Consider the following 16,955-nt stretch of genomic DNA (forward strand, 5'->3'; position numbering starts at 1 on the left):
GCAGGGAAGGGACCCATTGCCTTGGGGCCAGAAGAAGCCACAGACCAGCTCTGAACGGAGCCAGTCTGGGCAGGGATGCTCAGATCTGCAAACCAAACCCCTGATCCCAGCTCTGAATGGAGCCAGTCTGGGCAGGGATGCTCAGATCTGCAAACCAAACCTCTGATCCCACACAGCTCTTCTGCCTCTGCCAGAGCCTTCCATCCACACAGCACAAAGTGAAAGGGAAATAAGGAGCCATGGGAAGTGCAGAGATCTTCCCAGCTACACATAACACCTTCACCTTCCCATCCCTGTCTAAAGGCATCCCAGATGTCACTGCCCACCCGGAGACAGCACTGAGCTTGAGCAGGGAAGGGACCCATTGCCTTGGGGCCAGAAGAAGCCACAGACCAGCTGTGAACGGAGCCAGTCTGGGCAGGGATGCTCAATCTGCAAAAAACCTGACCCAGCTCTGAACGGAGCCAGTCTGGGCAGGGATGCTCAGATCTGCAAACCAAACCTCTGATCCCAGGGCCTTCCATCCACACAGCACAAAGTGAAAGGGAAATAAGGAGCCACGGGAAGGGCAGAGATCTTCCCAGCCACACACAACACCTTCACCTTCCCCCTCTGCAGGGCTGAGGGCTGGGGTCAGCTCCTCCTCCCCACCCCTCTCCTTGCCAGATTTGCTATCAGAGCTGACAGCAGCACGCAGGGAAAAGCACGCATGTGGCTTTTATGATAGGAAGTGGTTGATATTTGCAGGTGTGATTAATACCGAAGTAAACACTGATGTAAACCATTAACTCAGGGCTGACCTGTGGCCTTTGTGCTTCCCTCCCACGGGCAGAGCTTGAAAAAAACCCCTTATCAGCAGCACTGCACGGTGCTGCCTCGCTGTACCCACAGCCAGGGGCTCCCCCTCACACCAGAGGGACCCCAGAGCATCTCTTGGGTCCTGGTTCCACCAACCCCGGGGACAACCCTGCCCGACCTTCCTGCTGCCTCTGACCCCAGGGACAGCTCCGGCTGCCCCACACCTACATCCCAGAACTGTTTTTATTTTTGGACGTGTCCACCCATTCCCTGAAGGTTTCAGTGATTTTGGGGAGAGGCCCAGACCCACCACGCCTGCAAGCACAGCAGCCATGAGGCCCTGCCAGAAGCAGCCCCACAGCACTCACTGCTTCCCAGCAGCTCCTGGGCTTGACTCTGCCTGAAAATGAAATTTCTCAGGGTTCAGCCCATGGGCAGGACAGAATTGAGGCTTCCACCCACCCTCCCAGCATGGGGATCCTGCCTGAGGACTTTCAACACAGATCTTGGTGCAGCATGAATAAATACATGTATATGTAAAGAAAGGCAAAAAACCAAACTGAAACACAAAGCTGCATCAAGGCCAGCCCCTCCTGGAGTGCCACTGGCCCCTAGCACTGGGGGCAGGATGGCCTTGGGATGTGTTTCCTCCAGCAGTGCCAAGCCTCAGGAGGGTTTCATTTACGCACCCGCCGAGCTCGGTGACGACAGCCCCGTTTTGCATCAGCCCGTCCTCGCCAGCTGTTTGTTTAACACAGCTTCACCCCTGCCACGGGCTCTGTCAGCACCAGGGCACAGCAAACACCTTGCTGAGATAAGGGCAGTCAGTGCAGGCCAGCTGTGCGGGGATGCGGAGCAGAGCATCCCCCGGCTGCAGGGAGCCGCCCTGGCAGCACCCAGAGGGGCTGGAGCCACGCAGAACCCACAGCGGGCACCGTGCCCACAGCGGGCACCGTGCCCACGCCAGCCCGGAGGCTGCCAGGGCGCTGGGAGCAGCAAAAGGCTGGGCCAGGAGCAGCTCAGGGGTTCATAACAGGGCTTTGTGTGCGGAGGTGCTCAGAGAGGCAGGGCCACCAACAGCCCTCCTCCTCCTCCTCCTCCCCTGCTCCCCTCACACACCCCTGTCACCACCAGCTCTGATGCCCAGGGCAGGGAGAGGGGCAGCCATGTGTGCCAGGAGAGGGGATGAAAAGGCAGAGGGACAAGAGGGGACAATTCAGAGCTGGTCAGGGACACACAGCCCCCACCAGCCTCCCCTTTGCCACCTCCCCAAAGCTCTCAGCGCAGTCTCCAGGCCTCTCTCCTCATCCTCATCCTCCTGCTCCTGCTCCCCTCCCCTGGCACAGCAGTCACACACTTCTGTCACCACCCAATGCCCAGGGCAGGGAGAGGAGCAGCCACGTGTGCCAGGAGAGGGGATGGCAGTGAAAAGGCAGAGGGACAAGAGGGGACTGTACCCCACTGAGTGATCCAGAGCTGGTCAGGGACACACAGCCCGCACCAGCCTCTCCTTTGCCACCTCCCCAAAGCTCTCAGCGCAGTCTCCAGGCTGTCCCTGCCCCACAGGGCTCCCTCCTCATCCTCCTCCCATCACAGTGAGCTTGTACAGCCCCAGCAGCCAGCAGGAGCTGGTGGAAACCCCTGTTTGTCACCAACCCCCGTTTGTCACCAACCCCCGTTTGTCACCAACCCACATGGCTGAAGGGCCAAGCAACAGCCCAGACTCGAGACCCAGCACTACCTAAGGCTGTACACTTCCACTTTACCTACAGCAGGCAGGATTTCAGGGGAAATCCTGGATGCAATGAGAACCCGAGAGCCTCCTGCCAACCCAGGAGCCAAGCAGGGCACTCCTCCTCCAGCAGCCACGCCGAGACTCCTTCAGCCAGCAGGAAAACACACACAGTTGTGTTTCTATTTTTAAAAAAAGCCCTTCTCTGCATCCTGCTGGCACCACATGAAAGCTCTCAGGACACAGTGGCTATTCTCAGCTCCCTGCAGGCTTTTCCAGCCCCAGGAGCCTCCACAGCACCTGTTGGCAGCAGCAGCAGCCGTGTGGGAGCTTTGCTGGGGCTGGGGCAGAGCCTGGACCTGCAGGGTCCCAGTCAGCACCATCACCTCAAAACACCAGGCCAACAAGTGTGCAAAACTCACTGCAAAGTGCACAGAATTCAAAAATAACAGAGGGAAAATTTCCCCCCTGATGGTGCTACCGAGGCTGGGCTCAAGGCAGAGCAAGGAGTCACTGAATCGTGGAGTGGTTTGGGTTAAAAGGAACCCTAAAAGGAGTCACTGAATCGTGGTTTGGGTTAAAAGGAACCAAAAAAAAAGGAGTACTTTTAGTGTTTGGGTTAAAAGGAACCCTAAAAGAAGTTACTGAAGGTTGGGTTAAGGTAAAAAGACGTGGTTTGGGTTAAAAGGAACCCTAAAAGAACTTACTGAATCATGGTTTGGCTTAAAAGGAACTCTAAAAGAACTCACTGAATCATGGTTTGGGTTAAAAGGAACCCTAAAAGGAACCCTAAAAGGAGTCACTGAATCAAGGAGTGGTTTGGGTTAAAGGAACCCTAAAAGGAGTCACTGAATCATGGTTTGGGTTAAAGGAACCCCAAAGATCATCTCATCCCAACTCTTGCCATGGGCAGAAACACCTTCCACCAAACCAGGCTGCTCAGAGCCCCATCAAACCTGAGCCAGTTTTGTACTTTTATTTTTTCATTATACAGCAAAACCACGTGTGGAGAGCTCACAGGACAGAGCCACTGATCCTCCCACGGATGCTCAGCACCCCACTGCTTGACAGTGTTTACCAGCAGGCTCCTTGATTTCCTCCCAAATCCCACAGGCAGCAAAGTGGTTTGCACTCGTTTTGCCTGCTCGATTAAAAGGGAGATGGGATAAAAGGATAAAGGCACGGATATTTAACCAAACCAACAGAAAAATCTCCTCCTGCAGCTATTGCTGCTCCCTTGGCAAACAGCCTGGACTCCTTGGGCATTCCCATAGCCAGATTTTAGAAGGAAACTTCTCCCCTCAGCCAGCCTCAAGCCCAGGGCAGCGTTACCCAGGACCCCAGGGCAGGGTGAGCAGGGGGCAGCTGCTCCCTCGGGGTCAGCCCGGGGCTCCTGGGCCCTGCTTTGTGTGCATTTAAGCTTTTTCAATCCCACTTATTCACCAGCAGAGCTCAGGGCTGGGGGAAGCCAAAGAGCAGACAGGGCAGCCTTTGTGCGGCTCTGCCGCCCACCCCGGGGCTGGGCAGCCCCTGCAGCAGAGCCTGGGGCTCTGGGGGAGCAGGGGGCTGGCACAGGGCTGGCACAGCCCCACAGAGCCTGCAGCAGCACCCTGAGGCGGCAGAGCCTCATTTCAGAGAGAAATGAAGCCTTGAAGAGCCCCTGGGAAGGGCACGCACACTGCACTGCCCCCAGCTCTCACACAGGGCAAGGCGCCTGTGCTCAGCTGGGGCTGGGCTCTGTCTGCAGGAACTGACACAACCAGAGCACACAGCCTCCAGCTGCACCAAGGGAAATACAGGCTGGGTATCAGGAGAAAGTTTTTTCCTGAAAGAGTGACAAAGTGTGGGAAATGAATTTGTAGAGAATTAGGCATTTACAGCATGGTGTGGCAAAAGCTGATAGGCCAAGAAGCACTTATAATGTATTGTAATTAGGAAATAGTTAACTTCTGATTGTGATGGTGTGAATTATAACATCTGTGTTGTCTCACCCTTCACACGAGACTGAAAACGGAATAAAAGTTTTAAAATGGCTCTCAGTTGCCCCATCTGTGGGTCAGAAAAGAGCATAATCCAAGAATCAAGTTCTGGAATGTTCTGCCCGGGGAGGTGGTGCAGTCCCCATCCCTGGGGGTGTTTAACAAAGCCTGGATGTGGCACTGGGTGCCAGGGTTTGGGTGAGGGGTTGGGGCTGGGTTGGACTCAGATGATCCTGAAGGTCTCTTCCAACCCAACGATCCTGTGGATTATTTTTCCAGGGTTGCACTCAATATGGGTACAAGATCCAGCTGCCCAGCGATGTTCAGCAGTTCAGTCACTAAAACCCTGCAAGCATCAGCAGCATGGCCCAGGCCAGCCCTGCTGCAGTGACATTTGCCTGCTTGTTTCAGGGCAGTCTTTGAGGAGAAGGAAACGTGAAAGGAATGCTTTGGTTAAAGCCAGAGGTGCCTGACCTGCTAAGAACACACTGCCCTTGCTGCCAGAGCCTGGCAAAACTGAGCTAATGGGATCCCTGAGCTTCCTAAACCCTCTCCTTGCTGTCATTACCTGGAGCCACAGGGCCATGCCTGACCTGCAGCTCCCCCAGAAGTGGGAGTATCACCCCAAAGCAGTGCCCTGAGGCACTCAAACATCATCTGCCAGACTGTGGCAGAGGCAGAACCTCAGAGCTGCTCCACAGTCCCCAGGAAAAAGCAGCTCTGGCTCCCACCCAACCCATTTTAACCCATTCAGAACCTCCTCGTCATCTTCCTCACCCAGCTTCCATCAGCCCAGCATCGCAGGGCTGGCTGTCTCCTCCAGCAGCAGGTAGCTGGGGAATGGGATTTCAAAAACTCCCAGGAAAAAGCAGCTCTGGCTCCCACCCAGCCCGAGCTGCTGCTCAGCAGCACCCAACCCATTCAGAACCTCCTCATCTTCCTCAGCCAGCTTTCCTCAGCCCAGCATCACTGGCTGTCTCCTCCAGCAGGAAGCAGCTGGGACCACCAGGACACTTCAAAAACTCCCAGGGAGCTGAATCCCAGCACCCAGGGAACACCTCATGTCCTGGCAGAGCTGTTCTTTACAGCAACTCCTCCTCACCACAAGAGATTGTGACCGTGTTCACAGGGGTCTGAGAATGAGGGAAGAGATGAGGAGCTGACTCCATGTTTCAGAAGGCTTGATTTATTATTTTATGATATATATTACATTAAAACTATACTAAAAGAATAGAAGCAAGGATTTCATCAGAAGGCTAGCTAAGAATAGAATAAGAAGGAATGATAAGAAAAGCTTGTGTCTCTGACAGAGTCCGAGCCAGCTGACTGTGATTGGCCATTAATTGCAAACATCTAACATGGGCTAATCACAGATCCACCTTTTGCATTCTACAGCAGCAGATAACCATTGTTTACATTTTGTTCTTGAGGCCTCTCAGCTTCTCAGGAGGAAAAATCTTAAGGAAAGGATTTTCCATAAAAGATGTCTGAGACAAGAGACTGGCAGTCTGAGCTCTGAGGTGGAACGAGCAGGGTGGGAGGGGATGGAGAGGAGATGTCAGCATGGGGCTGCACAGCCCCTCACACCTGCAGCGGGGCAGTTCCTTGTGGGAAACACTGAGGACAAAAACAAAAGGCTTCCCAAGCCTCTTCCAAGCTCCTGGGCCAGCAAGGGGCAGATGTTGCCTCCAGGAGCCTGGGCAGGCACCCAGCAAGGGCTGAACACCTCCAGGCTCCCCAGAACAGCCCTGTCCCCGTGCCAGCACTGCTCTGCCCGAGGCACGGGAGGGAACCAGCCCAAAACGCCAAATTCACAGCTCTGATGCCTTCCAGGAGATAACCTGAGTTTAAACTTCCTGGCAAGCCCGCCCTTCCCAGAGCCTCTTGCGCAAGAACCGCCTGCCCGGGGCTCCTCCAGCAAACCTGCCCAGCACACAGAGGTTGGGAAACGGCCCAGGAGGATGAGGGAGTCACACCAGAGCGCCAGGGGACAGCAGGAGGCTGCCACAGGTGACAGTGGCTCCTTCAGCCCGGCTCTGGGAGCCACATTGAGGCCCAGAGCTGAGGTGACAGCTCAGTGACACCCACAGCGGTCGGTTCACTAAATAGAATGAACAGAAGAGAACAAAATGAATAGAATAGAATAGAATAGAATAGAATAGAATAGAATAGAATAGAATAGAATAGAATAGAATAGAATAGAATAGAATAGAATAGAATAGAATAGAATAGAATAGAATAGAATAGAATAGAATAGAACAGAAGTTTGAGCTGTTCCTAACTCTGAGCTGGGAGATGCCAGCAGGCTCATTGCTGCTGGAATTCAAAACCATCCCTGCTACCACACACCTCCCCTGCTCCTGATCTTATTTACTGCTCTTGTTAGACTAAGCTGAGCATAACACACATACTTTTGGGTTTGTTTGGACCTGATTGCATCTGCTTTTGCCTCAGCCCTGTCGAGATAGCCGGGATTCTGTTGGAACCCAGGAAATTCCTCTGGCTGCCCTGGAGGACTCAAGACCCTGGCAGGGGGCTCAGAGACCTTGGCACAGAGTCAAAAATCACCTGTGCCTTGGATTTTAACCCATGGAAACAATTACCAACTTTGTGTGAGGAGTTACAAGCCACAAGGCTTTGAATAGAATGATAGTGAATTTGTCACAGGGTGAAAAAGTAGAATTTTGGGGTTTCAGAATGGGGGTTCAAGAAGCAAGATGGAGGAATCTGGGCATGTCCTGTCCTTCTCCTTCCTCTTGGCCTCCATCTTCTGCTGGGATGGTGACACTTCTGGATTGGTTTAGAGTAGAGACAGACTGTCTAACATAGGTGATAGGTATTGGAAAATTATTGTAAATAAAGTACAGGTAGCTTGTAGTATAAAAAGTTAACACCACTCCAGGGCAGTCACTGTGCCACAACCCAATCTGCTGGACAGATCTGAGCAGGTCAGAGAAAGAATAGGATAGATAAGAAAAAATAAATAACCTTGAAAAGCAGAACGGATAAATATCGACTTCTTCAGTCGCAGGGCTGGGAAAAAAAGATTTTCTAATACCTGGGGGTCATCTCAACCACAGAAACCCAAGACATGAAAGCATCACTGGGAAGGGGACACAGGATCTACTCTGGGAGTCCCAGCCTGCTGTGACCCAGGCTTAGTGTGGGGCACACAATGACCCCAAACCTGCCTGACCCCCAAATTCTGGGGCCAGCAGAACTGACCTCAGAAAGGTTGAGCTCAAAACAGGCACCCACCTGCAGCCAAGGGCACAAAGCAGCAAACTTAATTATGGTGACAAAGGAAATGAATCCATGCCTCCCCTGATCCCCAGTCCAGGCCAAACCGGATAAGGACACCAGGAGCAGAGCAGCAAAGCCCCAGGCTGGCTGGGAGCCCCAGGAACATTCAGATCTGGGTTTGGATTTTGGACTTTATCTCTGGTTTAGGCTGCAGCTCGCAGGGCAGGAACCACGTGCGGCCCTGACGCCAAGGGCCTGAATAATCTCATTACACACGAGAGCCAAGGCTGTGCCAGCTGCACAGCCCTGAGCCACAGAGCTCACCTGCCCTCCCCATGGCACAGGGCACTTGGGCACTGCACTGAGGGAAGGCCCTTACCCACAGGGAGATGCCACCATCCTGTCCTGTCACTACAGGTGGAGGCATTTTTATTATTATTATTATTATTATTATTATTATTATTATTATTATTATTATTGTTGTTGTTGTTGTTGTTGTTGTTGTTGTTGTTATCGTTATCGTTATATAATATTTAATATATATTTATATATAAGTATATTTTAATATATTATTTAATATAATATATAATAATAATGATAGACAATGTTTAATATTATATATAATAGTAAATAATAAATAATACAGTAAGGTGGAGGCAATTATTATTAATAACAATTGGAATACACCACAGGAGTTACAAACTCCAGGCTTCTGCTCCACGTCATGAGGGGCTGGGGACACAAACCCTGTGAGGAAGCCCTGAGGGAGCTGGGGGTGCTCAGCCTGGAGCAAAGGAGACTCAGGGCTGCCCCCATCGCTCTGCACAGCTCCTGAAAGGTGCCTGTGCTCAGCTGGGGCTGGGCTCTGTCTGCAGGAACTGACACAACCAGAGCACACAGCCTCCAGCTGCACCAAGGGAAACACAGGTTGGGTATCAGGGAAAAGATTTTCACAGAAAGGGTGAGAAAGTTCTGGAATGTTCTGCCCGGGGAGGTGGCGGAGTCACCATCCCTGGGAGAAAGAAAAAGGAAAAAGGAAAAAGGAAAAAGGAAAAAGGAAAAAGGAAAAAGGAAAAAGGAAAAAGGAAAAAGGAAAAAGGAAAAAGGAAAAAGGAAAAAGGAAAAAGGAAAAAAGAAAACTCGCCATCCCTGGGTGTGTTTAACAAAGCCTGGATGTGGCACTGGGTGCCAGGGTTCAGCTGAGGTGTTGGGGCTGGGTTGGACTCTTGAAAGTCTCTCCCAACCCAGTTATTCTGTGAATCCTCCTCAGCAGCCCCAGAGTGAAGATGGAGCCACAGGGGAGCTCCCAGAGTGGATCCTGTGTCCCCCTCCCAGTGATGCTCTCCACGTGACATTTTTGTGGCTCGCAGCACCTCCAGCAAAACTTTTCTCGTTTCAGGTCATCTCAGGTCCAGCAGCACTCAGGGACTGGGTGCCTCAGTCCCCTCCCCAGGCCACAAAGGAGCAGGGAGTTAATGCAGCCATTAAACCTGCCAGCCTCTGTAATCCCCACCTCACATTGGTAGGATCTGAAAGGGCTGAAATCTTTGAAATGACTCAGCCACGGGGTACAAAGGCAGAACAGTTTAAAAGGCTGTTAAAGCTCTCTGCATTCAGACCTGCTCTTGCTCCAACCCCTGCACACTGCTCCCCATCCATTTCCTTTGGGGAATGGGCACAGAGCTGAGAGCTCTCCCCAAAATGAGCCCCAAGGCACCAGAAACACTCACAGCCCTTGTTCTAGCAGAGCTGAAAGGAAAAGACATTTTATATATCATATTTTCAGAGAGCAAGAGAATCATGAAATGGTTTGGTTGGAAGGGGCCTTGAGGGTCATCTCCTTCCAAAACAGACCAGACCTGGCTGGTATTGTTCACCTTTCAGCAACGAGGATGGGACCCACCTTCAGTGGGACACAGACCTCAGGGTTGTGTTAAATTCCACACTGTCACCCCCAGAGATGACCACGGCGCTGACTCAGTGTGGCTGCCCAGGCTCCAAACTGGTTTTTTGGGGAGTGGTCAGGCCAAGCTGCACTGCCCTGCCAGCCTCTGCAGCTGGTGGAGGGATCACCCTGGTCCTGCTTCAAACTCTGCCTCCTCCAAAATCAGCCAGGTCCTGAAGAGCCTCCCCCAGCTGCTGCCTCACCTGTGCAGCCCACACAGGAGCTGGGCAGCCTGGGGTGGGCACGGGGCTACCTGGGACACCTGGCACAAGGCAGAGCCCTGGGGTGGGCACAGGGTTACCTGGGACACCTGGCACAAGGCAGAGCCCTGGGGTGGGCACAGGGTTACCTGGGACACCTGGCACAAGGCAGAGCCCTGGGGTGGGCACAGGGTTACCTGGGACACCTGGCACAAGGCAGAGCCATGGGGTGGGCACAGGGCTACCTGGGACACCTGGCACAAGGCAGAGCCCTGGGACTGGGCTGGGGTGGGTACAGGGCTACCTGGGACACCTGGCACAAACCAGAGCCATGGGGTGGGCACAGGGTTACCTGGGACACCTGGCACAAGGCAGAGCCCTGGAGCAGGTCTGGGGTTACCTGGGACACCTGGCACAAACCAGAACCATAGAGCAGGCACAGGGTGGGCACAGGGATACCTGGGACACCTGGCACAAGGCAGAGCCATGGAGTGGGCACAGGGTGGGCACAGGGATACCTGGGACACCTGGCACAAGGCAGAGCCCTGGGGTGGGCACAGGGATACCTGGGACACCTGGCACAAACCAGAGCCATGGGGTGGGCACAGGGATACCTGGGACCCTGGCACAAGGCAGAGCCCTGGAGCTGGCCCATGCCAGGCTGTGGCAGGCACCCTGGCCCCGCAGGCAGCCCCAGCAGGGCCCAGGGGAGGCAGCACGTTATTCTGGGAAACCAGGAGGTGAGGTCATGCTGCCTGAATGCTGCAACTTGAGGCCAGACGAGCGGGGCCAGTTGTGCTTGGAGAGGAGCCTGGGTGCTGCAGCCAGGGCCGTGTGCAGGTCGGGAGGCTGGAGCAAAGGCTTTCTGAAGGCAGGAGGGCTCCTCCCTCTCAGCTCCTCAGAGACAGCAACACCACAGTGAAAGGATGGGTTTGAAAAGAGCCAAGCACCCTGGTGCGGGGCACAGGAGCAGAGCGGGAAGGCTGAGGGGATGGCAGATCACAAAGCTGGAGTGATGCTGCTCCTACAGCCACTCCTCCAGATGCCTCCCACGTACCTGCAGCACCCTGCAGCCCAGCAAGAGCTCCTCCATCTCATCAGACAACACAGAGCTGTCTGTGAGGAGAGAAGTCACCAACTCCATCCTTCAGGTTCCCTCAGCAGGAACCTTCCGGGAGTTTTCATCACCTGTGCCCACCAAACCTGCACAGGACACCTGGCTCTCAGGCTGCACAGCTTCAGTTACTATTTCAGTATTATTTCAGTATTATTTCAGTTATTAATTCAGTATTATCTCAGTATTATTTCCGTTATTAATTTAGTATTATTTCCGTTATTAATTTAGTATTATTTCCGTATTATTTCCGTTATTAATTTAGTATTATTCCAGTATTATTTCCGTTATTAATTTAGTATAATTTCAGTACTATTTCAGTAATTAATTTAGTCTTATTCCAGTATTATTTCCGTTATTAATTTAGTATAATTTCAGTACTATTTCAGTAATTAATTTAGTCTTATTCCAGTATTATTTCCGTTATTAATTTAGTATAATTTCAGTATTATTTCAGTAATTAATTTAGTATTATTCCAGTATTATTTCCATTATTAATTTAGTATAATTTCAGTATTATTTCAGTAATTAATTTAGTATTATTTCACTATTATTTCAGTTATTATTTACACATTGTTTTGGTTGTTTCAGAGCATGGCAAAGCCCAGCCTCTGCTCTGCATCACTCGCTGCTCAAGGCACAGCCATCACCTCCACAGCCCCACGAACCAGCACTGCCCTGTAACTGAGATTTTCCTGCTCTGTGTGTGGAAGTGATGGCACAGCCAGCACTAATCTTGCCAAAGGCCAGCAGGGCTCAGCGTGAATGGCAAAATCATGGTTTGACCTGGTGGTATTTGGCTATTAAATCACACATGCAGCGGCTGTGCTCTCATCCAGCTCAGCTCCCCAGCCCTGTGCCACCTCTGACGTTCAGTAAATCACTGCACCTCAGTTCCCCGCCCCTGCAAACATGGGAAACGTCTTTTGCAAGACCCATGGCTGATGGCATTAGATCATTAATGAGAGGAAGAGCCCCACCACTTCCTGAGCACGTACCAAAGAGAAAACCCCTGCTCCCGGGCCTTATCAGCCCATCACAGTCCTAGTTCTGACTGCTCAGAACATGTGAAGTGTTTAACAGAGATTATGGCAAATCCTAAATCGTTTAAACAAACTCCAACCCCAAGCCAGTAGACTCCTTTGGTCAATGAGATAATAAACCACAGCTTTGGAAAAGTCCCAGTGATGTCACTGCAGTTTCCACAGCTTTTCAACCACATCTCGCACAGAAGGCCACAGCGAAGACACTTCTGATTATATAAAATACATGGCAGAGCTAATTAAAAAAACATCACTGAGAGAGGGGCAGAAGAACAGCAGACACAGCAAGCTGTTTGCCACGAGCACGAGCCCAGGATCTCCATTTACTCCCTCACTTCAGGGCTGTTTTCCCAGATGGATTTTTGGAGGGACACGGGGCGCTCTGGCTACACCAACTCACTCATCCACTCACTCAGCCATCAGCTGCGAGCTGCCTGCCCTAATTCCACGCCAGGCACCTTCCCAGAACAGCAAACCACAAGCACCATCCTCCTTCCTCCTTCTCCATCAGGGGAACCATCACTCACGGGTTATCAGATGAGGGCAAGAGCCAGGCAGAGTTTCGCAAACACGCCCCAAAGCACTGAGGATGCTGCAGAAGAAATTCCACCAGCAGCCTCCACAGCCCTGAGCTCCTCCAGCCCTTCCAAAGCTCTCCAGCCCAGGTGAGGATCTCCTGCTTTGAAGGTGAAGTCGGCAGCGAGGTTTGTTCATTTATTTTAAAGGAAACCTGCTCCACAAAGAGCTCCATCAAGCAATGCATACAACAGAGAAAAACTCTCATCACCTGAAACACCAGTCCCCACTCTCCAGCCTGGCTTAGCTGCTGTTTCCTCCTGGAATTAAGGCAGCCAGCCCAAAGATTAGTCTTAAAAGTGGAATTTGCAGCAGGCAAAGAGCCCTCGCTCCCAGCCCCACCACTGCATCCTGACCACAGCCAACCCTGCCAAGCCAGGCCAGCAGTGACCTACATACAGCAGCCTCCACAGAAATTACAAGCCTAATTTTGCCTACTAATAAATCACACCAAGGCACAAGGAAGAAAGGGGTAAGGAACCAGGCATGTCAGCTCCATTCATCACCTCTCCCCAGGCCTTCTGTTCCCAGCCTGCAGGAGATCATCCTGCTTCAAAAGGGGCAGGGCACGAGTGACTGGGACCATCCCTGGCTGCTTCACACCAGGTAATTCAGGGATGCCACGCTTCAGGTACCAAAAAATACAATAAAATTGGAGGTGGGAAACAGAAAGATGAACAAGAATCTGTAAGAAAAGTAGAGGAACCTCTTGTTTTCACCCAGGTGCTACACAGCAAGCAGAACTATCATCCATTAACTCTCACACAGCAGCATTTTATTTAATGATGTGTCTCTGCCATGGACTGTGGCTCTGGAAGGAGAAGAAAATTGGCCCTTATGTTTTCACTGCTGCTAGAACACTTTCCCCAAGCTCAAACTCTCCTGGGGCACTGAAAAGTTCTCTTCAGCAAAGTGTATCTCAGAAAAACCCCTACCAAAAGCACCTCTTGATTTGGGAGGAAGAGCTTTAACAACACAACAGTGGCTCGTGACCCAAGAGGAAGCACAACATGACCAGAAGACACCGCTCACATCAGGGAGGGACATAAGTGTGTCTCATCCTCCAGTGAAGGATTGCATTGTTATACAAGATTTTGGAACAGCAAACCTAAAGAATGACACTCCAAATGGAAAGTTTCACTGCACAACCAAAGCAGGCAGCAGACAGATTTCAGCTGTGGCTCCTGGCCATGGGCCATCAGGATTCTTTTAAGCATCATCTGAAACATGACAACTCGATGCAATCACTTCTGTGGATCCTGCTTTAGGTCATCTTTCCACTCTGCTGCAGCCCATGAGTAATTTGGACCCAAATACCTCCCCACAGGTCTCTAGCAGAGACGTCAGCCCGGCTGTGTACTGAGGAGGGAATGAAGTCAGCACACATCACGTCTGGGGCAGTCACCCACACCAAGTTTGGGCTCTGCAGCTCAGCCCAAACATCCCAGTGGAGTAAACCAGGGCAGCTCACATCATGAGGGCCGGACGGGCACTCCTGGGTCCATCCCAGAGCCCAAACTCCCAGCGCAGCAGTTTGGAAGGTGCTGGAGGGAATCACTTACAGTAGCAGCTGTGCTGCTCTTTGAGAAGCCGGGGACACGTCCAACCACTCAGCTGAACTCGTCCCTCCCCGTCAGGGACGCCAGCAGAGGCCAGGACAGGGGACAGGCAAGACAATCCCCTTTCCTACCAGAGACTGAGTGTCGAATATTCCTCACCCCGCATGAGCCACACTGTGTCACCCTCCTACTGCCCAGCCCTGCACTCCAGGAGGTTTTCAACAAGCCAAGGGACCCGTGTGACACGCGCCACCAAGCCTGACCCCTCGCTCTGGCACGGGCAGGGTGACAGCGCCAGTCCCGTGCCCCAGGCAGGGCGGGCAGAGGAAGCTCCGGCCTCCTCCTCCTCCTCCTCCATCCTTCCTCTTTCAGGGCTGCGAGAGGGAAGTGCAGGGATCTGTGCTTTAAATACATGACTCAACTTCAGAGGCGAGGAGGAGCCCGTCTGTCAAAACAGAAGAGGATTTCGCTAATTTTCAACCCAATGAGATGACAACACAATGTCACCCCGGAGTACAACACAGGGCAGCTCACGAGCAGTGCCTTTGGCATTTCTGAAGGAAAAGCCAAATTTCTATCACCTAACTGACCCTAATTCCTTAACCACAGACTTTCAGCACCATACCTTGCCCACTCCACCACCTCTGCAGCACAACTTGTACCCCCAAAGCCCCACCTTTGTTCCCTTGCTCAAGTTAGGAACCCCAAACACCAACAAAGGGGCAACTCTAAACACAAAAGAAGTGGGGTTACAGGTTTAGGTGGGAGTTACAGGTTTAGGTGAGGGTTATGGGTTTAGGTGGGGTGTTTTCAGCCTTCCCAGTTCTCGGGGTAACGCCAAGGATTGGAACAGCTCATGTGTGGGCGCAAATTGCACGGATGCTGGAGAACACGGCGCTCCCACCAGCAGCCAGCCTTGCTCCTGCCTCACCCAGCGTGCCAGGAGCCATCCAAACTTCCCCAAGCCTGGCTGGCAGGGAGACCCGCTCCCCTCTTTGCTCAAAAACCTCGTTTCAAAACAAGGACAAGGGCCCCATCACCTAGAGCGTGCTCTAACAAACCTTGTAGCCACTGTTTATCCACGCCTGCCAAAGAGAAGCAAGTTAGGGACAAGGGGTAACATCGTAACGCTGAAATATCCCCGGTGGGAAGCGGGGCACGACAGGCGCTCGGTGTCAGAGCCGGGAGGGGACACGGAACGGGGACAGCGAGCAGCTGGGGATGCTCACACCACACACCACCCAGGGAACGCCACGTTCCGCGGAGTGTCCCCCACCTCGGGGATGCATCCCAAGATGTGCATCCCCTTGGGGGGATCCCAGCCAGGCCACGGTCTCCTCTCCATTCCTACCCCCCTTCAGGCTACGAAGATGCCATTTCCAGCTACAAAGCAGGAAAGCCGCGTCTCGCTGCTCGTAAAGGAGGGGGGAAAAAACGAGATTAAAGCGCGGCCGGAGGGGCGGGCGGCAGCTCATTGTCCGGGCGGCCGATGGCCTCGCCGGGACCCCCTTCCCCCGGCAGCAGCCACCTTCCATCACTGTCACAGCGCCGCTGCCGCCGCCCGGCCCCTCCCGGCCGAGCGCCCGCGCCGTCCCCGCGTCCCCCTCGGTCCCAGCGCCCGCTCCCCGCGCACCTTGAGCGCGAACTTCTCGCCGCTCTTCTTACTGAAGATCTCCAAAACTTTCCCGTTGATGCCGAGCCCCAGCACTTGCGTGGTGACCTTGTAGTCGTCCGTGATGGCATTCTTCCGGATCTGCAGGCCGCCCTTGCCCGGGAACGGCGGCGGCCCGTGCGGGGGAGCGGCGGGCGGCGGCGGCGGCGGCGGCTGCGGCGGCGGGGCCGGGCTGGGGAAGCCGGCGGGCGGCGGCGGCGCCCCGGAGAGCATGGCGGGCACCGGGCGGACTCCGGGCGGGCTCGGGGAGGGCTCCGGGAAAGCTCCACCGAGCGGGAGGGAGGGCGGAGGAGCCCCGCGGGCCGTGCGGGACGGGCCGGGGGTGCGGGGGGTGAAGCAGCAGCGCCGCCGCCGCCGCCGCCCCCCGCCGGTGCGCCCCGGCCCCGACAAGAGCGATGGCTCCGGTGCGGCGGCGGCTCCTCCTCCTCGTCGTCCTCCTCCTCCTCCTCCTCCCGCCGGCCCGGCTCTGATGTCAGCGCCCCGGCCGCCGCCGGGGGAGGGACGGGGCGGGGCGGCCCCGGGGCTGAGCCTGCGCCCGCCGGACCGGCCCCGCCGCTGCCCGAGGGGAGCCGGGGGGGATTGGTCCCCCATGGGTACCGGAGAGCCCCGGCCCCGCCGCTGCCCGAGGGGAGCTGGGGGGGATTGGTCCCCCATGGGTACCGGAGAGCCCCGGCCCCGCCGCTGCCCGAGGGGAGCCGGGGGAGGTTCGTCCCCCATGGGTACCGGAGAGCCCCGGCCCCGCCACCGCCGGTGTCCCCGGTGCCCTGGAGCCGGCGGTGGGGCGGCAACAGGTCGCGGTGTTCCCTCCGGTGACAACAGGAAAGAATGTTGAGAAAAGTAAGGAGGGACAGGAGAGGGGGGAATGGGCTCAGGTTGGAAGAGAGGAGGTTTAGGCTGGATATTAAGGGAGAAAATCTTCCCTGTGAGGTTGGACAGGCCCTGGCACAGGGTGCTCAGAGGAGCTGTGGGTGCCCCATCCCTGGAAGTGTCCCAGGCCAGGTTGGAGCAGCCTGGGACAGTGGAAGGTGTCCCTGCCCGTGGCAGGGGTGGAATAAGATGATCTTTCCCCTCCGACCCAAACCATTCTGTGATTG

General features: G+C 54.1%; 1 protein-coding gene across 1 annotated transcript in view; it reads right to left on the reverse strand.

Moving 5' to 3' along the window:
• Window positions 1-16,311, reverse strand: part of MAPKAPK2 (MAPK activated protein kinase 2) — a 37,882-nt gene extending 21,571 nt beyond the window's left edge. Inside the window, exon 1 of the mRNA XM_030965930.1 lies at window positions 15,823-16,311. Coding sequence (XP_030821790.1) covers window positions 15,823-16,074 — 252 coding nt within the window. The 5' untranslated portion in view covers window positions 16,075-16,311. The remainder of the gene's footprint in view (window positions 1-15,822) is intronic.
• Window positions 16,312-16,955: the final 644 nt, after the last annotated feature.

This window comes from Camarhynchus parvulus, chromosome 26, assembly GCF_901933205.1.
Source record: "Camarhynchus parvulus chromosome 26, STF_HiC, whole genome shotgun sequence".
NCBI classification, from domain to species: domain Eukaryota; kingdom Metazoa; phylum Chordata; class Aves; order Passeriformes; family Thraupidae; genus Camarhynchus; species Camarhynchus parvulus.